Source organism: Cebidichthys violaceus, unplaced genomic scaffold, assembly GCF_023349555.1.
Source record: "Cebidichthys violaceus isolate CVI_PGR_0920_01 unplaced genomic scaffold, fCebVio1.0.p SCAF_43, whole genome shotgun sequence".
Classification (NCBI taxonomy): domain Eukaryota; kingdom Metazoa; phylum Chordata; class Actinopteri; order Perciformes; family Stichaeidae; genus Cebidichthys; species Cebidichthys violaceus.
In genome coordinates this window covers 144,191-164,948 of record NW_027176628.1, presented here as the reverse complement: position 1 = coordinate 164,948, position 20,758 = coordinate 144,191, and the positions used below count along the sequence as shown (strand labels likewise).

Here is a 20,758-nt window from a genome sequence, read left to right as displayed (position 1 = left end):
TGGTGTTGTGCAGTGATGGGATGGCAGCATAGCATTAGCGTTAGCTTGCATTTCATCATCAGCTGCTCCATTCATTCGTGGCCACCAGCTGACTAGTGTCAACCGATCACATTCCTTCGTTCTCGCTCACAACTCGTTGAATATCGCCCATTGCTACCGACAGAAGAGTGACGTCTTTGTTCGGATCGTTTTCTGTAACCGTGTGTTGGATGAAAGCACGGCGGAATTAGCAAGCTAGCAAAGTAGCCAGCTGTTTTGCTAGTTAGCTTGCTAATTCCATCCGTGCTTTGACGCTACACTGGTGACAGAAAATAGGATTTTACAAAGACGGACAATTTTTAGATGCTTTAGAAACAAGAGGTCTTATATAAATATTAACATTTGAGTACATATTTTGCAGACAAATCAAATTGTTTTACAAGATATTCAACCTTTGTTTCTTTATAATGCATTTCACACTTGACTTCTTTCTTTACAGGGCTTCTATAAATGCAATAAAGTAGTCCATGTATATCAGAAATGAGTTTACAGGTAATTACAATTCCTCCTCGGCATTGTGGTGGTTGGTTTATGATGTTTTGTCGGTTACACTCATTGACTTTTTGATTCCTCATGGTACATTTTATTTGTCCGCCCTCTGGCATTTCAGAGAATAATGCAACAAACAGCACGTCGAACTTAAACGCCTTTGAGCTTCCACGCCATCTGCAGAGGCCTCGCACCACGGCGCCACCCGCAAGTACGAAGAAAACTTTAGCATTCTGCAGGAGCTCAGCCGCTAGCAGAAGGCTAAAGCTAAACTATTAGCAACATGTTCCCTCCATCTCTTAAACGTTTGGCCAATATATTGTAGCTCCCAAGAGCCTTGAATCTCAATTAATCATCTCAAATGTGCATTATGGATTCTGGGACCCAACAACACAGCAAGATGATGTTTTTGATGTGTAACTTGATCCCACCACTCTGAGGTGATTTGTCTTTCCTTCGTTTAGCCATAATTCTGACGTCTGCTGTGGAAGTCTATACACCCTCACAGTCTGGTAGCAAAGCGCTCTGCTGAAGTGAAGTAAAACCTCCCTGAAGCTCTGCACTCTAAACGATGTCACCGTAAAATAACGGTAAAATACTGGCAGCAGACGCCAGTAATTTACTGTTATTTTACAGAGCAACTACTGTAGTTTATTTTAACAGTATCTTATCGTATATTGGAATACAGTATGCAATAGTAGATCACTGGGTTTTACGGTAATTTTATGTCCCCGTTTATTTACAAAGGGTAATACAATTTAAGTTTAATTCCCCAACAAAAAGTAGAAAACACAAGAATGAATATACAATACAATAGTGCTGAAGTTTATTACTTGTCCTCAATCATTTAAACCGCTGACTTTGTAAGACAAATGATATTAGGAACATTTGTACTCTACATGTCAGTGAAAAGGAGAAAGAGAAGAGACGTGAGTCTTTGTCCTCCTCACTTCTTCATCGTCTTAGAGACAAGTCTCCACTCCATCTGGAACATCGTCCCGTTATAACCGGGCTTAGCTGTGAAGCCGCAATCTACAACTACAGCACAAATATCTATATATATATATATATATATATATATATATATATATATATATATATATATATATATATATTGTATTTACCACTTAATAGTGTATTTACATTGTTCCAGGGTTAGGGTCAAATCAACTGATTGACGGTGAGAATCCTGTTTACAGTCCCAGTTCTATTATTGTTCAATTACGCTGTTACTCTGCACTGACTGATTGACTGACTGGTTGATGAAGTGTCTGACACACACACTCACACACACATACACTTTCCCTCCATTGTCTGGATGCCAAGCTGATGTGTAACCCCCCCCTCCCCTCCCACACACACACACACACACACACACACACACAACCTTCTATCACCGTAAATTTAGCAACAGAAGCTTCTCAGCTGCTCCTTTCCTAAACCTGAGCCCTCCTCTTCCATCCGCAGTATTTCACCCATCTCCTTCTCCAGGGTCATGCCTGCCTCCCATCCCCCCCCTCCCCATCTCTTCCACACATTAACATACAACACACACTCTCATCCCACAGCCAATAAGGGCCTGATGAGCTCAAGTATCACTATAACACAAGGACTTATTCTCTGAGCGGAGCCCTCCTGATTCTGACAGACCTTCATCCCCATCGTCCGAGGAGCTTCTCTTCCTCTCTGAGGTAAGACGACTGACCTGATCTCTCCCTTCTAAACCACATGTCACCTCACTTTGTGTTTCTCTCCTTTCTAAAGCCAAAATCAGCTGGTTGTAGATTGTTTTCATTGGGGGGTTTTTGTGAAGGGAAAAGAGCCTCAGGTGTGTTTGTAAGAGAAACCCCCTCAGATGGTCGTCTGTCGGGGGCCGTAACCTCAGGAGGGTGGGTTTGAAATAGACGACGACGCGTCCGCATGTCGAACATGTGTAGTTTATGTTTGAGATGGTAAACAGTCGGCCTCGAGAGCAGGACTCCAGTTTCCCCCCCCAAGTCCAGATTGATTTTAACGGGTTCATAAAAATGTCACTTTATGTAACCGAAGCGTGTGTTTGTGTACCTTTCTCTCACAAAAGTGGCAGAGTGGAGCTATTCAAGCAATCAAAAGCGGTGTGATTTACTGCCAAACGCTCTGTGAAGTTGGAGCAGTTTGCACCTCCACGTTATGGGATGTCGAGGTGTTCAGCTGTGAAGCTGTCAATCGCAGCTATGAATGGATTCACGTTTTTTCATCTCATTCATTTGCTTTTACCGGCACGCGCCAGAATCACTTTCTTTAAATCTTCAATACATTTACACACACATCTGCTTCTTAGATATTTTCGTCCTGGATGTAGACATACGCGGCACCAAAATCACAGCTGCTCGTGATTATCTGCTCTTATGCCTCGAAGTAATGCCGATTTCTTTGAGTGCCTGAGAAGTTGTATTTATGACGTTGTTTTGATTGGAAGCTGTCGAGTGGTTTTGTCTTTCTGTTTGTGTAAATGTGAACTTATCTCGTCTTATCACGAGCAGCTTCATCGTCGGATGCTTAGTTTAAATTGGTCCTCTCCTTCAGAATGACTACCATCTCTTCTTTCTCCTTTAGTAATGTCTAAATAACAGAAAGTGGAAGATTTGCCTCTGTAACCTCTTGTCGGTTTGTTAACCTTTAAACTTTAACCACCCCGCCCACATAGCCGTCACAGTGGACTTGAAAACAAAGGCGGCATCTCTGAGGTTTTGGGATAGTGACGATACGTAAGTTTGCTGTCAGACGCAGAACGAACATCTCTCAGCAGACCCATGGATCGGTCTATAAATTCATCTTTGGCATTTCAATCGTTGTTCTCACACTGAAGAAGTGAAGTGATGCGTCCACTAAATATGCGGCGCGCCGAAGTGTCGGTATGCGCCGGGGCCCGCTGTCGGCCGCGAGTCGATCAAAGAGCTGGTTTTTGGCGCGAGGCGGATGCCGATTGGCCGCTCGAGCGCCGAGGATCCTCCCGCCGGACTGAGCCGGGGGATTAAAGCAGCTATTTGGACACCGTTCCTCAGCTGATGGGTAGAAATCTGATCCAGAGCTAATCCTCCGAGTCCCCTGCAGCTGTGCTCGCCGCTAAGTGTGAAGGAGTCATCCAAAGACACTTTAAATATATGTATATATATTTACTATATATATATATATCAAATATGATGTATAGAATATACAGAGAGCAGGAATCCAACCACGCTGTCTCCAGCAGAGCTGCTCCTCGTCCCTCTTTGGACTTGGGAGTGATGCTTCACTCAGTCAGCGAGACCTTGGGTGGATTAGAGTGGTATTTCCCCAGAATAGGACTGGAGTTTGGCGTTTCTTTAGCAACTGGAAAGCTGGTGTTGAATTCCGTGAAAGAGGTCATAGTTCAACGCAGATCAGAATCAGTTTGGACGGATTGTCTTTGTCTGACGTATCACAAATGTTACTATTTGAAATATATAAAGTCAAGTTTTAGCTTTAGAGGTGCTAGAAGGCACATTTTTGTTGAGCAAGGCTAACTGTTTCCCCCCTTTCTTTATGCTAAGCTATGCTAAGCTAAGCTAAGCTAAGCGTCTCCTGGTTGTAGCTTCACATTTACTGCACAAACATGAGTGGTATCAATCTTCTCGTCTAACTCTTGGCAAGAAAGCGAATAAGTGCGTTCATGTTTGTGAATAGACCTTTCATCAAACAGATTTCTAGTTTAATAATATATATATATATACATATATATATATATATATATATATATTATGTTGGTGTTTATGCAGCAGGACAGATGTTTCAATGGGGATCAAACTCTCAAACGCTGTTATAACAGAGGCTCTTTGTTCTCTCCATCAGGCGTGAAGTCTGCTGTCAACATGTCCGACACCGAGGAACTGTAAGTGTCAACGACAACACGCCGATGTCACTTTCATTAGTTTCAATTGTGTTAAAAAAGAACAAACTGTGCTCTCATGTTTGATTGATTTGTGAATGTCTCACGTTTCAGGGATCAGCTCGAGGGTAAGTGACAACCGCTCACTTTGACTTATATCATAAATCAACGAAATAGACAAGCTAAGTTGCTTTATTTAAAATGATCACATGAATATGTAATAATGGCCTCAAATGTGCAGCTAATATAAATGTAAAAAATATGTATTCTGTATGCATTTGGAAATAAATATTGTAAAAGCATGTCACATATAAATGTTTTTATACAAACTGAGTTTGACTTTTCTAAAATGTAAAAAGTATTTGAATGTAATTGTGAAATGACGTCGTGTTTGTATGTGTTTCTGTTCCACCTCACGCCGTGTTCTTCCAAAAACCCGAAGAGGAGGAAGGTAAAGACGACTGAATCAATCCCATGTTTGAGATCTTTTTCTCCACTGCACTAATTCCTCAGCTGCCTGATTTCACCCTTTAATTTGAAGTGTTTTGACGGCGACGCCCGCTCTTCATACAGGAAGCGCTAACATCTGCACAGGTTTTATTTGAGTCAGGGCTGGAACTGTAATAAGTTATTGTGATTTAAAGAAGGTGATGAAAGTTTAAACGCGTCAGGATCTCAGTTGAACACGTCAGCCTCGTTGTTTTATTTACCTTCGGTTGCATTAAAGATGACTTAGCATCATTAAATGTTTAATATTTACTCGTCTTAACAAAACCGAAGGCGTAGGTTTTTATCTTCTGGCTCACTAACACGCAGCTGTCGGTCAAACACGTCCAAGTTAAGGGTGACTTTGTTTTCTTTCTGACTGAGTGAGGTTTTTGAATCACATGGTTGAGAAAAGCACAATGCGAGAGAGCTTCTACAGACGCTCGCTGCATTTACATTTTCTCGGCATGTGACACGTTTTTTACGCTGTCGTCTGTTGATGTCACATCAATGCCGCCGTCATTGACCTCATTCACACAACGGACATATTTCTAACGGTGGAGGTGGAAAACTACCCGAACGACTCCCATGAAACAGATCGATCATACATAGAACACTGGGGCGAGACTCGGTGATGATTGGACAATATTAAAATGTTTTATTTTAAGAGCATCATACAAAAGGTAAAGATGAATGAAACCCTTGAATCTGGAACATTTTACGTATTGAGTTATCCAGATAACTCAATAAACCTGCAACACTCCCTATTAGTAGAGCTTCCTTCCATACTGTTTACGTTTGCTCAATAAGGCCAACCAACCAAATCAGCTTTAGGGTCAAAGTTTGTGTCAGCAGAAGATCTAAAATCAAGGAAATTATGCTTTATTTTTCAGTAAAAGTCATAAAATCAAGTTTCATTTCACAGAAACCTCTTGTATCTGTATCAACCGTAGATTGTGTATGGGAAGTTGGCGTAGTTGTAGTTTTGAAGCATCAAGTTCGGCATTTTGGTCACAGCCTTCTTGGTCTTTGACTGTCGTCGTCTTGGTTTTTTGGTGCGTCGCCATCTTGTTTTTTGACCGTCGACATGTTATTACTTTTGCAACCGGAAGTGACACGAGAAGGTTGAGCTAAGCTACAACCAAAAGCTAAATAAGACATTTTGAAGGCGACCACATTGTTACAATTAACTTCCATGAAGTGAAAACACACTTTCATAGACGAAAACACGAAATCCCAGACCGGAAAACACCGTGGTAGCAACCCGTCAATCATAAACTAGCCACGCCCTAAATGTTCCATAATGTACTAAATGAACATCATGCTGTAGTGAAGAAGACTTGAAACTAGAGATTGAGACCATAAACTCATGTTTACAATGTTTACTGAGGGAATAAATCAAGAGAGAAGTAGAGTCATTTTAGACTAGACTTCTATACAACCAGAGGAGTCGCCCCCTGGTGGACACTAGAGAGACTGCAGCTTTAACACATGAAGCTAACAGAGGTTGCCGCCTGTTATTATGAAAACACTGAATTTGACCAACAATCACCAGAGGTGTCACCAAATCCATCAAAACAATGTGTAGAGTAAAAACTTGAGATGGGAATAGAAGCTCTATAAAAACTTAAAAGCATTAAAAGACGACCACGAGGTCAACGACAGGAGTGATGTTGCAGGAAAACAATGAAAGAAAACCATCGTCAGTTCCATTGTTTTTATTCAATGATTGGAACTAAATGAGGGACACAATCACCACGTCTTAGCTTCCATATTCTAGGCGCAGAATATGAATTTACAGAATGATAAAACTTTGTACACAACATGAGCTGCTCTTCAGGAAGTTTCCCGCCTCGACAGTTCAATATGGCTTCTGTGTGAAAGGTCAACTGACTCCCTCTCATCATCATGTGTTTCTCTCTCTCCAGCAGCTCTGTCCGTCGCTCACCCATCCATCCTCTCTCTCCCTCTCTCCCTCTCTCTCCCCCTCTCTCGTAACTAAAGTAATCTCTCACTTTTTGTCATGTCTGTGGTCTCCATTAACGGCCCTCTCCTCCGGCACCCTCCCTCTCCCCGGTGGTTTTGGTGCATGCTGCGTGCCCCGTAGCCCAGGAGGAGGTAGTAGAAGTAGAAGTAGCCCCTGAGGCGGAGGCCCAGGTGGAGGCAGAGCCAGAGGTAGAGCCTGAAGCAGAGCCAGAGCCAGAGGAGGTGTATCACGAGGAGGAAGGTACGTGGCAATCGGCAGACCGCTCCCCGTTCTCCTGCAGGACGCTTCAGCTTCAGCTCGTTACAAAGGCTCATGTTTCACATGTTAGTCCCTCCTGTGTTGTTTATGTGAAGAGGTCTTTTTAATCAAATTACCTTTTCCATCGTCCAAAAATGAACTTTCGCGCTCAAGGTTAGATTTTAACCTCTGAGCTAGTTTAACTCAGCCAGTAAAAGTAGTTGCACTTATACGTTTCTTCTGCAAAACCAGTATTTTTAGGCAACGCCCTCTTTTTATTAGACCCTTCGTCAGGACTAGAGGCAACTAGATTTTACAGTTATAGAGCTTAAACTGATGTTTAAATAATCACGGCGTCACTTTGTGAAACAAATTAAGATATATAGAAACTGGTTATGAAATGCTTTTATTCCAGATTTCGTTAGATTTTTTCTCAAATTCTGTGTTTTATACTTCAAGCACATTTTGTCAATGTTGTAACAATTAATCAAAACATTTTCAAAATGTAATGAATGTCAATGAATTTGATGTAAAACAGCGTTGCACTTTTTTTTAAACTAAGAAAGTGATTTAATAAGTTAGTTTGTTAGTCCGTTATGACGTGCTCTACATTCAGCCGTCAGAAACCTAAACATAGTCGTGTATTTTACTGTGCTGTGAAAATCCAAAAGCTTCCCCGGGTCGGCGCGGCATGACAAGACCAGTGTGTGCTGCACTTTATAGAACGAAGAAGCCCAAAAGCGCCTTTTTGGCGTCTTCTGGCTCCTTCGAGAGCGGCAAAACGTTTGGGCTTTGCTTCGTAAAGTGTCCACGGTTATCACGTCTGACACAAACAAACAAAAACATTCTGTCCTGGTTCAGCGTTACGGCTCAGTGTGTCTTTGTACATGTGTATCTGAATGGTGAAAGGGAGAAGAAGAAGAAAATCAGCTGCTTCTACATGAACGGACCCTCAAATCCGTCACCTTCGACCCGTGTTTAGGTCTCATTCTGGCAAACTCAGAAAGGATTGTGGGTAATATCAGTCATGTAAAAGCGTCTTCTTCCTCTTCTTCTTCTTCGTCTTTCTTTCCATGAGTAGATGAAGAGTGGGACTGGCAAACTGCTGTAAGGTTTTATCAGTGATCCCCACTATTCACGTCTTCCATGGAAATGTTTTTGTTTTGTTTGTTTGAGTTTCTTTATGACCTGAACTGCTTCACTCAGATGGAGCCACTGCAGAAGTCCCGGGCTTCACTGTACGCTCGCTGAACTAACGCTTCCATTTCGCTGCTTCAGAAAACGTATTAAGATTATATATATATATGTATAGATATCAAGATTAATCTAGATCAAGCAATTGCACGACGCCTGAACGAAAACCAAACCGAACAAGGAAAAGAAGTGACATGAAATACACGTTTTTACATGTATTACCCGTTAACGCATGAGGAGATTGTCTTAATGCTCGTCATCGGTGCCACCGGGTTGGATTTTGGTGAAATCAGTCCACCGTGGACAGACCCAGATCCTCAAGCAGAGACCAGGTCCACCGTGGACAGACCCAGATCCGGCTTCACCTGCAGCCTTGGACCTGCAGTCGGAGCTCCGGAGGGAGGAGGAGAGCTCAGCTCCCGGCAGCAGCGTCTCCTCCTCCTCCTCCAGGAGCAGAGCTTCTCCTCTCTGCTGGAGACCCAGGACGTATTGCTGGACCTGCTGGAGGGAAGGGAGGCAACGGGAGAACCAGAACCAGGACTGAGAGGAGCAGACTGTCAGACCCTGCTGCAGTAGAATGAGAGGTTTTCTCAGTCAGTTATTGAGCAAACAGATGTCTTTATTATGCAGTCAGAACGCAAAATCAAACCTCAGGAACGTCAGGGACGTCAGGGAGGGACGTCAGGGAGGGACGTCAGGGACGTCAGGGAGGGACGTCAGGGAGGGACGTCAGGGACGTCAGGGACGTGCGAGCCGCCCGCTGTGTTAGCACAGAACGAATGCATGACATGCACACGGGACTTCTGCAATGGCTGCCCCACCACCTGTTTATTATTACCATCATCATTATTGGAACGTGAATTTGAATAAGTGTGCTTCGTGAGCCGTGCACTCGTAAAGAGGACGTGGGAGCAGGCTGACCAGGTGCCTCCCCTAATGGTTTCTGTTCTGCTCTTGCTTTGGACGCTTGCTGCTGCATGCAGACGGCTACGAAGAAGAAGGTACGTTGACGCTGTCGTTCGCCTCCTTTTCACCACACATGAATGATGTTTGAGCTTTGTCCCGCTGATCTTCCTCTGACGTGGAGGAACAGTTGCAGGGATTCAGAAATGCTGAGTCACGTGTTTAACGGTTGCCCCACTGCTTATCTGTGCTTCTTCTCTTCTTTGTATGATTGCGTCCCGCCAGCGGACGAAGATCAAGATGGTAGTTTGTATTTCCTGCTGAGTCGCTGTTGCTTTGCCTGCGTTTTTCTCCCTGTCTGTCGTTTTGTTTTGTTGTTTTCAGTGTGAGGGTCCCATAAAATAAATATATATACATATATATATATATATATATAGAGCTAATCACAAACTTTGTTCTTGTTAAAATCTGTGTTTTTATTCATTTTATTTGTTTAGCATCAATTAACAGTAATTTACTCGTCAAACTCCTTGTTGTGAAAAGTGTGCGATGAAGAATCTCCTCAATAGTTTACGTGGTGATTTTTTTATTACACACAGCGTTGATCAGATGTGTCAGATTACATCGGTTTGATTCACACACTAATGCACAACAAATTAACACACGATAGATAGAGAAACCAGGTAACACCTGTGTACTCACAGCACTTGAAACACGAACAACGACTGAGACGTTGGTCGACTGGAGGTGTGAAACGACACGGATCGTCCCCCTCATTAACCTGCGTCTTTCTTCATATTCCTGTTTCTAACGCGTTCTCTTCTCTTTCTGTTCCCGTTTCAACAAAAAACAAGAGGAGAAGCCGAAGTTCAAGTGAGTACATTTACTGTCTTCCCTCGTGTAGAAATACAATATAACATTCAAAGCGATGTGAGCCCTTCATTAGGGAGCGGGTCTTCTTTACGGAGTCATGTTGCACCGCCATGTTTCTACAGTAGCCCAGAACAGACAAACCAGACACTGACTCTATGCAACACGAACTGCAGCTTGGTCGCTGCTCCTGAGCTTCAAACTACGGCGCTCTACGTTCTCCTCTAGGGTCATTTCAAAATAAAATTCCCTCTTCATAGGAAGTTGGCTTTGAGAGAAGAGCACAGTTGAAATCAACTTCACTGACTACGGAGCAGGTGGCAACCGCCGGCTCTGGAACGTGAAGTCAAAGCGTCACGTGTTAAAGCTGCATTCTCTCTAGTGTCCACCAGGGGGCGACTCCTCTGGTTGTATAGAAGTCTAGTCTAAAATGACTCTACTTCTCTCTTGATTTATTCCCTCAGTAAACATTGTAAACATGAGTTTATGGTCTCAATCTCTAGTTTACAGTCTTCTTCAATATAGCATGATGTTCATTTAGTACATTATGCTCCATTTAGAGTCAAACAGACCATAAAGCAGGGATGCTTTAGGGGCGGGGCTACACAGTGATTGACAGGTCTCTCCGTCACTCCTCCTCAGTCCAATCCAAGATGGGGACGGCCAAATTGCCGAACCAGAGTCTTCAAAATATCAGTCCACAAACCAATCGGTGACGTCGCCATGACTAGGTCCACTTCTTGTGTACAGTCTGTGGTTTTTATGTTCCCTGAAGGCCACCATAGTTATCTGACACGCTTGTGAAGCTGTGGTAACGTGAGCCGCGTTGTGGTGCCTCCATTGCTCCTAAAGTAGTGTTGTTACGTTACCACAGTCTTGAAAAGAAAGGAGTGAACCGATGGGTTTTTTAGTTGGTTGCAATGTGCAACCTCACCACTAGATGTCATCATATTCAACACAAAGTCCCTTCAGGTTATAATTTGAATGTTATTTTCCTTCAACAGACCGTCTGCTCCAAAGATCCCCGACGGAGAGAAAGTGGACTTTGATGTAAGTCGACATACTTACAGATAAATATAACTAAGTACATTTACTCAAGTAGTGCACTTAAGTACACATTTTGAGGTACTTGTACTGTTTACTTTCATGCCACTTTCTCTATTACATCTCAGAGGGAACAATTGTACTTTTCACTCCATTATGTATCTTTTATCTGATAGCTTTTTGCTGTTTTTTTAATAACGTTCAGGTTTGGATTGTTGGACAAAACAATAGTGAGTTTGGTTCTTTTCTGAAGACAGGTTTGTTAATCGGTGTGGATTTGAAGTTTGTGTAGTGACAGCCGTCTTCTGTCCTCTCACTGTCCTCTCACAGGACATCCAGAAGAAACGTCAGAACAAGGACCTGGTTGAGCTGCAGTCGCTAATCGACGCTCACTTCGAGTGCAGGAAGAAAGAGGAGGAGGAGCTCCTCGGTCTCAAAGACAGGATTGTGAGATTGTACCCAAACAAAGAGTATACATTGAACATGCACTTGATAACATGCATATATATATACTGTATATATATATATATATATATATATATATATATATATATATATATATACAGTATATATACACTTTAGCTGTCCCAGATATGTGGAAATAAAGGTTTTGAATCTTAATTTGCACATTTTGATTTTTGCATTTTCAGGAGAAGCGTCGCGCCGAGCGAGCCGAGCAGCAGAGGATCCGTGCTGAGAAGGATAAAGAGCGGCAGGCCCGGCGGGAGGTACGAGTCCAAAACCTTCCTCTTCATTCCTTTGATTCTTTCAGCAGCAGTGAACTGTTGAAATAGATTCACGCTCACAAACACCCAACTGTGCTCAATTATTTGATGTGTTTTAAATCTGCACCTTATTGTTATTTTAGGCTTATTATATTTACGCTCTTCTCACCTTGTATTGCAACTGCTGCACTGCAATTTTGCTCAGGTTTTATCTTATCCTATCCTTATCCTATCCTTATCCTTATCCTATCCTTATCCTATCCTTATCCTTATCCTATCCTTATCCTATCCTTATCCTTATCCTATCCTTATCCTATCCTTATCCTTATCCTATCCTTATCCTATCCTTATCCTTATCCTATCCTTATCCTTATCCTATCCTTATCCTTATCGTATCCTTATCCTTATCGTATCCTTATCCTCATCCTTATCGTATCCTTATTGTATCCTTATCGTATCCTTATCCTTATCCTTATCGTATCCTTATCGTATCCTTATCCTTATCGTATCCTTATCCTCATCCTTATCGTATCCTTATCGTATCCTTATCGTATCCTTATCGTATCCTTATTGTATCCTTATTCTTATCCTTATCGTATCCTTGTTCCGAGTTTAAAGTATGTTGCACATCTCACCTCACCTGGCAGTGATGTCAGAGTGTACCGAGTACATTTATACATCACAGTGATAAGTTTAATCACTAGAGGTGAGGAAAGACAAACATTTCCAGACGCTGTTAAGTGACTTTTTAAACTTTGCGTTAACATAACTGGCAACGGGGGGGGGGGGGGAATAAAACTGGTTACATCATGATGTTTTTGTCTTTTATAGGCTGAGCGGCAGAGGAAGGAGGAAGCCGATGCCCACTGGAAGGCTGAGGCTGAAGCCAAGAAGAAGTTAACGCTGAGCAGCATGGGATCAGGCTACAGCAGCCACCTGCAGAAGGTAGCGCTATTTATTAATTCTTTCCTTTTCTTTTTGGTCGTTGTTACGATTCCTTCTTTCAAACCAGGTAACAACACGTTTTTGTATTTGCTTGTGAAGGCGTGAGGTTTTTTAACCGGTCACATTTTGTTTCTAGGTTGAACAGAAGAGAGGCAAGAAGCAGACGGAGAGAGAGAAGAAGAAGAAGATCATGTCAGAGAGATGCCAACCCCTGGACGTCGGCGGTTTCAGCGAGGACAATTTGAGGTAACCCACAGGGAGGACACATAAAGACAGATGTGTGAGGAGCAGTTAGAGAACACTTAACAACCCAACACCTGCACATGAGCACACCTGGAAACGTTTTTTTAGTATCAAAGTAATCCTAATGCAACGGTTGGTATGATATATTATTATTATATTGTTTTTCCTATGAATGTCCAGCAGAGATCAGTGCTCCTTTGCAGGTCTCTGCAGTGTTTATGCAACTAAACTACTAGAATAAAGGTCGTGGTCTGGGTTAGGATAACTACGGAAGTGACGTTACTGAAGCTACGTGTGAAATGAGTCAACGTAGACTTCAGTAACCTTTTGTCCGGGAGCCGGTTAAGAGTAGCGAGTGAGGAGTCAGCAGGCAGTCAAAGTATAAAACAGGGGGAAAAACAAGGTGTTTTGAGAACGTGTGAGTCGCCGCAACCACGAGAGGTTCTTGAGCATGCAGCTTTAACCGGGCACCCGAAATATTATGCAGTTTGCTGCAGCAGAATGAGAGATCAGCTGTGGACAGACACAGAGACTCAAACATGCACGCACATGCAACCGACCGCACGATCCTCTCGGTGGAAATAGCAATAAAAATAAATAATAATATAATGATGACAGTATAAAGAATATTCCTTTCATATGAACTTGTTCCATGTTGCACTTCATATCTATTCCATCAACATGGGTTTTATATCTCTGAGACGATTATTTATCTCTTAAAATACCGACGTTCTCCCTGTTGATATGTAGACGAACAAACTGAAGCAATACTACGTTGTAAATAAATGTCCTTATGTATGTTTTTGGGGAGAAAAGAGAGAGAAAACTAAGCAAAAGAGACAAGGTTTAAAGAGAATAGAGCAATATGTTTAAAACAACAGCGACCAGCTCAAGAGATAAACACAGCAACGATTTAACACGAGCCCATTCTTTTTGTGACTAATTGGCAGGAAGCAGCATGTAAATGTGTTCAAGCTTTTGCAGAAGTGTTCATTTGAATGTTCGCTTCCTGGTTTGTGTCCTTCAGGGAAAAGGCGAAGGAGCTGTGGGAGTGGCTGCACAACCTGGAGGCGATTAAATACGACCACTGCGAGAAGCTGAAGAGGCAGAGATATGAGGTCAGTGAGGAAACGCCACCTTCTCCTCCCAGAATGCATTGAGGGGAAAAAAGACGTCTGAAGGGGTCAAAACTAGTCTAGTTCCAGGTCACGTAAACGTTAGCAGGAAGGTTTTTATAGTTTTTAATTTGTTCTTATTTTCACGTGGTGTACGTCATCTGAAAGATGGAAACCTGAAGATTAAGATGCAGTTCAGCAGTTTGTGTGAAGTTGTTGTCGTCAGAAATCACAAATACAAATTAATGAATTGATTAAAATAAATTGTGAAGATGGGAACGATTAGGATGGAAGTATACGTTGACCATTATCTTACTCAATTATGTCTAATAAATTGCAATTTCTGGGTTGATATATAACACAGATTTGGTGCTAAATTTAACATTTATTTTTTTATTATTCAAAAAACAAATTAATGAATTCATAATTTCCCTCCAAAATACCAGATTAAGACAAGAAAAATCCAAGCTGTGACTCGGTGTCAAAAACGTTTGGCATTTGAAAGATTTCAGTTTGTTTCCGTTTGTTTTCGTGTGAACCGCCCATTGACGCCCAGCAGGGGTTTGACATGCTGCACGTTGTGTTCATGAACGCATATTTGAATGTGTGAAAAGCGGCTTCAATCAGAGGAGTGCAGGTGACATACCGGGCTGTTTGTCTTCCAGGTGATCTCTCTCAGAAACCGCATCGACGAGCTGCAGAAACAGTAAGATGACCACCAGGAGAGCGTATCTTTTACTTTACTTAAAGTCGCAGTACTACAGAGTAGAAAAATACTAGTAAAAGTAAAAGTACTCATTAAGTAGAATGACCCATTTCAAAATAATATATATTCAATTCGTGGATTACAATTGATGCATTAATGTTTAGTATTGTTGGTAAATATGGAGCTGATTCAAACTACTTTATATACTAATAAAGTAAACTAATACTGCTGGTTTAAACCTAGTATTAATAATTAATATACAATTAAACTACTAACTAAAGCTGTCAAATAAATGTAGTTTATACATAGATATAAATCAATATAGTACCTCAATTGTCATTGTACTTAAGTACAGTACTTGTTTTTGTTAATACTTGGTAATTATAATAATTGATTTACTTGCTTTTTGCTTTTTATCTGAAATAATCTACCTTCATTTTAACATCAGTCTGTTTTAATGTAATCCTTATTATAGCTGACTTGAGGAAGATTTAATTTTTAGTAGAAAAACCGTATAATTTATATATAATTAATAATGTAGGTCTATGGTTGTAACTGGTAAACTTATGTCTGGACACTAGGGGGCGATGTAGCCTCAAGAAACTGCTCCAGTAGTTGGTTTACTTCTCATCTCGTGCGTTCTTATATATTTAATATATTTTAAAATATCTATCCATCTTTAACATTCAACTCAAAGCCACCATAAAGCATCTCCGCACACATCTGATGCTGTTTTTTTTGCACTTTTGCGCTTTGCAGCAGCAAGAAGGGAGCCGCCGCGCGCCGCAGGAAGTGAGCGGCTGCTGAGCTTCGGTCAGCCCGGAAAAAGAGGCGCCTCCCCTCGGTTACAGCAGCGGCTCAGACCCGGTTGACACCCGGAGCTCCGGAGCAAATCTGGACGTCTTAGTGTCTGCTTGATGAATTCAGCTCTAATAAATACATTTTAAAAATGTCACCACTGTGTTCGTGTAATAAAAAATAGATTCAGACAATACAATGCAAGAATGATTGATCATCCATGCATATCGAAGTTTGTATCAATCAATCTGTTTGATCGATTTAATTGATTATCTTCTAATAAACAGTAGGTTCATGTCGTTAAACTGCCTTTTGTTCTGACTGTTTCACGAACTTGTATCTGAAGGGAATAATATTGTTTTTATATAGTATACATCATATAATGATGTATTTTATTCTATCATATATGAATAAAATATATTATTGTTAGCCTACATTTCATATTTCATATCAACATTCTGATTCTGAAATGTTGACATTTTTTAAAATCAGGTGAAAGTAACATAATTACAGTCTTATGTTTGTGCACTTACAAACAAGCCTACAAACATTTTAAAGTATTGTGCCGAGAGCTCCTGGGAGGTGACGCTCAGCTGACGCTCCATGTTGACGCTTCTCTGGGGGAAAGTAAACTCCCTTTTCGGGCAAGTGGGATCCCTCACGCACTTGGCCGATCCGAAAAATAAATGTGATCTTTATTAGTGGGCTATATTCAGTAAAACATATGACAAATCCGTTGTAATCTATGAGAGGAGAGTTTACGTTAGCTAAGTTAGCCGTTAGCTAAGCTAGCTTTTAGCTAAGCGCTAGCTTTTAGCCAAGTTAGCAAGCTAGCCGTTAGCTAAGCGCTAGCCGTTAGCTAATTTAGCTAGCTGAACGAGTTGAACCTGGAGCAGATCGAGGAAGACTTCACTCACAGAATGATGTCAGACAGGTGAGTACAACACACCTTCTGTGATGGTCGTTGTGTGTGTGTGTGTGTGTGTGTGTGTGTGTGTGTGTGTGTGTGTGTGTGTGTGTGTACACTTTGCACAAACAATGCATCTTAATGTGTGTTTATATCGTTAAAACATCTCTTTGTTGCTTACTTTGTGTTTATTTCTGGTCATTTTCACATAACTCACATTTATTTTGAAGCATAAAGATTGTCTGTACATCTTAAAATTACATTTCCCCAGTGAGGGATTAATAAAGTACTTGTTCTTCTTCAGCTGACCTCATTTGTACTTTTATATAAGTACATTTTCACGCAAGGAACTTTACTGTAGCTCCAGTAATATTCATGTAAAGTACTTTTTTTGTAAACATTTTTGGGAAAATGATTATAAATCGTTGGATGGATTCTACATCAGCTTTTCATCAGAAGTGATTTCCATCTTAAATGTCACCGTGACAGCTTCAAAGGCACTTTGTTGTATATCTCAGCCACATAAGGGTCTTATACGATGAATGAAATATTCACACTTATCAATATATTCATATCATTTCTGTCTGCATCACCAAATTAGAATATTCTAAGTTTTGTAAAAAAAAAACATTTTTCACACATTTCTTGAACCGTACGATTGAAGTTCTGATGCTGTGACGCTGATTTAAACAATATTTTGTATTAACGACGGATGAAAAGGACTTTACTCTTTCAGCTCAGTCAATATTGGAATTAAATCAAATTTAGCCGCATAACATGTTTCAGTTTATAATCAAATAATAATAAAATATTAGAAAAGGCCATTTAAAGATTCTACTGAATATAAATATTTCTTTATTAAAATGCCATTCACTCATAAATAATACATAGAAACATATGAAAGAACTATCGCACCACCCCTTGTATCTGTGTGTGTGTGTGTGTGTGTGTGTGTGTGTGTGTGTGTGTGTCTCTCTACTATGAACAAACAGCTCTTATTTACAGATCTATAAAATGGTCCTCAGTTATCATTTCTGCAGCAGAAATAAGTCTTTTTTTTTCCCGCTGAGATTGATAAAACATAACAGCAGCATTCAGTTTGTTCAAGAGGATGAAAACTGAAGAAAGTCTGGACTCAAACTTCAGGAACATAAAGTTTGTTTTTGTGGAATATTGAATCCTCGGCTCCGCCGGGTTCACAGCGGCTCGTAGATGCTGCTGTGTTCAGCGGAGGAACTGGAGCCCGCAGGGCTGCTCTGAGGCGATCCGGGGCCCCGGGGGACCACGCTGTCCCCCGGAGGGGCTACGGCTGGATCCGTGCTGATCCGCTCCACGATGCTCGTCAAACAGTCCAAACTGGAGACGAGCGACGGTTTACTGCTGCTGGAATCTGTCCAGAGAGAAACGGGCAACAGTTAGTTTAATACAATGTTTTTATTTATTATTATTATTATTATTATTATTATTATTATTATTATTATGACAGACTGTCACATTCTGAGAAGTTGCTCATATTAAAGGACAGGCAGGTCATCATAGTAACAGTCAAAATCTGTAGCTGTAATTAGCCTGTTAAAGCTGCATTCTCTCTAGTGTCCACCAGGGGGCGACTCCTCTGGTTGTATACAAGTCTAGTCTAAAATGACTCTACTTCTCTCTTGATTTATTCCCTCAGTAAACATTGTAAACATGAGTTTATGGTCTCAATCTTTAGTTTACAGTCTTCTTCAATACAGCATGATGTTCATTTAGTACATTATGCTCCATTTAGAGTCAAACAGACCATAAAGCAGGGGATGCTTTAGGGGCGGGGCTACACGCTGATTGACAGGTCTCTACATTACATTACGGTCATTTAGCAGACGCTTTTATCCAAAGCGACTTACAATTCAGTATCTATCTACCATAGACGCAGCTACGGGAGACATTTGAGGGTTAAGTGTCTTGCTCAAGGACCCATTGACATGAGACTAGCGGAGCAGGAGCCGGGGATCGAACCCTCTGATTGAAAGGCGGCCCTGCTCTCCGCTTAGCCACTAGCAGAGCGTAGTGATGCCGACTTCGCAACGTTCATACTAGATTTAGCAACTGTAGGAGCTAGTGCTGCTAGCGGTTTTCCCACAGACTGTGTAAAGAAAGTGGGCGGAGTCATGATGACATCACCCATTGGTTTGTGGACTGATGTTTTGAAGCCTGGAGTTTGGCGATTTCGCCATCTTGGATTACGGTCGTCGCCATGTTGTTACTTTGCAACCGATGAACGGAAGTGACAGTCATTTTCTCATAGACTTCTATAGAACCAGAGGAGTCGCCCCCTGGTGGACACTAGAAAGAATGCAGCTTTAACACATGAAGCTTTAGCTTCACTCTGCAGAACCGGAGGTTTGTCTTCTGGCTTTTCCAATCTTCTAGTCTTCTAGTTTCTTAAGATTACTAACCCTATAGCTTTAGGGTCAAATCCACGAGGAGTCAGCCGTTTTACAAGAGAATAAAGTCCTAATGTTGTTCAGTAGAAAAGACAAACACACCTGTTGTGTTAAAGACTCGTCATATTTAAACACACACTGTCAGAGATGAGTTGTGTGAAACAGAAAGTCACAGTAAACTGACCGTCTGTGTGTCTGCAGTACGAACCGTCGCTGTTCTCACTTCTGGTGGAACACGGAGAGATGAAATCCATCTGGAACCAGATCAACACAGTCAGCAAACGATGAGTTAATGATGTAACTCTTCAACATGATTCAACAAACAGATCTATCTCTCACTTCATGAAGCTATTTTAAACTATTTGTTCTGCACGGGTTGCAGAGATAGATGCGTTTGATCACAGCTGTGTGACTTTTCATGCTCATCACTTCTACTCGTCATTCTATATTTTAGCATTTTTAAATAAAAAAAAAAAGGACTTAAAACGTTGACTTGCTTCACTCTTCTGCTAATTATTCAAATCAAAACGTTGCTGTCCAACAAAACAAGAAGAAAAAAAGCACATTTTGAGCTCTATAGAAAATCTCATTGTGTGTTTATTCCCACATTCTTTCTAAATATAAAAAACGAACTAGTTTCAATAGTTGAAACTGACTTCAAAGAGCACACGTCATGGTTTAGGCCGGGTTTTAAATGCGACTCCCTACACTGAACACGTATCGAAGCGCTGTGGCCAAACGCATTCCGGACATTGCCGGCGGCAGCAGGTGAGCCGCTCAGCTGTTGGTGGGACTCACGCTGGAGCCGGTGGAGCAGTTGGAGCCGTTGGATCGGGGGCTGCAGGCGTCCGAGTCCCCGCCGTAGGGCTCCGGCTGCGGGTAGAAGCCGTCGTCCCGGCCGCTCCTCAGCAGCATCTGCAGGGACTCGATGTAGCTGATGGCGTTGCGGAGGATCTCCACCTTGGGCAGCCGCTGGTTGGGGTTGGCCGCCGTGCAGCGCTTCAGGGTCTCGAAGGCGTCGTTCACCTTCCCGAGCCGCCGCCTCTCCCGCGTCGTGGCCGCCTTCCTCCGGTCCTCGTGGGACGTCTTCCTCTTGCAGGCCTTGCAGGCCCAAAGCAGGCAGCGCCCCGTCTGGTGGAGGCCCCCCGGGGCCCTCACGTGCTCGTCCTCCTCCTCCTCCTCCTCGTCCTCGTCCTCCTCTGCGACGGGGACGTGGTGGTGGTGGTGGTGGTGGTGGTGGTGAAGATCGTCCTCTGGCTTCAGCAGGCCGGCGTGCAGCAGCCGCGAGTCGAGGTCATCAAAAAAGTTCATGTTGCCGGTGCTGAAGCAGGGGTCGTCGTAGAGGTCCTCGGCCGAGGAGAGAGGGAAGGAAAGGTCGGACAGATCCATCGAGGAGACGAGGAGGAAGAGGAGGAAGTGCTCCCTGAGAAGGTCCTCGGGAAAGGGAAAAGTCTCCTCTTCAATGAAAGAGAGAAGAAGAAAGAAAGACGTCTCCTGTCAGTCAGCTGGTGTAAGAAGTAGAGTCAGTCTCAGAGGAGGAGAGACAGTCTAAAGGTCTGCAGCTTCACCTCCTCAGCTCTTTATAAAGGAGTCAGTGAGGAGGCGGGGCTGTGTGTCAGTGACCAATGATCTGAGGGGTGTCTGTGTGTGTGTGTGTGTGTGTGTGTGTGTGTGTGTGTGTGTGTGTGTGTGTGTGTGTGTGTGTGTGTGTGTGTGTGAGAGAAACTCAGCAACAAAAAGGAAGCAATAAAAAAGTCC

General features: G+C 42.2%; 2 protein-coding genes and 1 long non-coding RNA gene across 3 annotated transcripts; 2 read left to right on the top strand and 1 right to left on the bottom strand.

Annotated features, from left to right (window-relative positions):
- The first annotated feature begins 2,056 nt into the window (after positions 1 to 2,056).
- Positions 2,057 to 4,542, top strand: LOC137886296 (uncharacterized). Its single transcript, XR_011104964.1, has 3 exons — positions 2,057 to 2,219; positions 4,378 to 4,417; positions 4,529 to 4,542. It is a non-coding gene; the product is annotated as an uncharacterized lncRNA (long non-coding RNA).
- A 2,401-nt stretch (positions 4,543 to 6,943) lies between these two features.
- On the top strand, positions 6,944 to 15,824 carry LOC137886314 (troponin T, fast skeletal muscle-like; the record flags this gene model as incomplete). Its single annotated transcript, XM_068728729.1, has 11 exons — positions 6,944 to 7,127; positions 9,302 to 9,319; positions 10,076 to 10,094; positions 11,096 to 11,141; positions 11,466 to 11,582; positions 11,786 to 11,863; positions 12,692 to 12,805; positions 12,942 to 13,051; positions 14,076 to 14,166; positions 14,829 to 14,869; positions 15,629 to 15,824. Coding segments are annotated over 11 exons (855 nt in total), but the record flags the coding sequence as incomplete, so codon positions are not given.
- A 1,946-nt stretch (positions 15,825 to 17,770) lies between these two features.
- Positions 17,771 to 20,537, bottom strand: LOC137886295 (myoblast determination protein 1 homolog). Its single transcript, XM_068728696.1, has 3 exons — positions 19,799 to 20,537; positions 19,185 to 19,254; positions 17,771 to 17,964 (listed from the first exon to the last, which is right to left on the bottom strand). The coding sequence occupies exons 1-3, from the start codon at positions 20,387 to 20,389 to the stop codon at positions 17,771 to 17,773; spliced, it is 855 nt and encodes a 284-aa protein (XP_068584797.1). The 5' UTR covers positions 20,390 to 20,537.
- Between the last annotated feature and the right edge of the window lie 221 nt (positions 20,538 to 20,758).

Coding starts and splice junctions, on each gene's coding strand:
- LOC137886295 (XM_068728696.1), bottom strand. CDS start 20,389: ATGGATCTGTCCGACCTTTCCTTCCCTCTCTCCTCGGCCGAGGACCTC. Junction 19,255..19,798: donor ACTGCTCCACCGGCTCCAGC/GTGAGTCCCACC, acceptor ATCTGGTTCCAG/ATGGATTTCATCTCTCCGTG. Junction 17,965..19,184: donor GTACTGCAGACACACAGACG/GTCAGTTTACTG, acceptor CTCTCTGGACAG/ATTCCAGCAGCAGTAAACCG.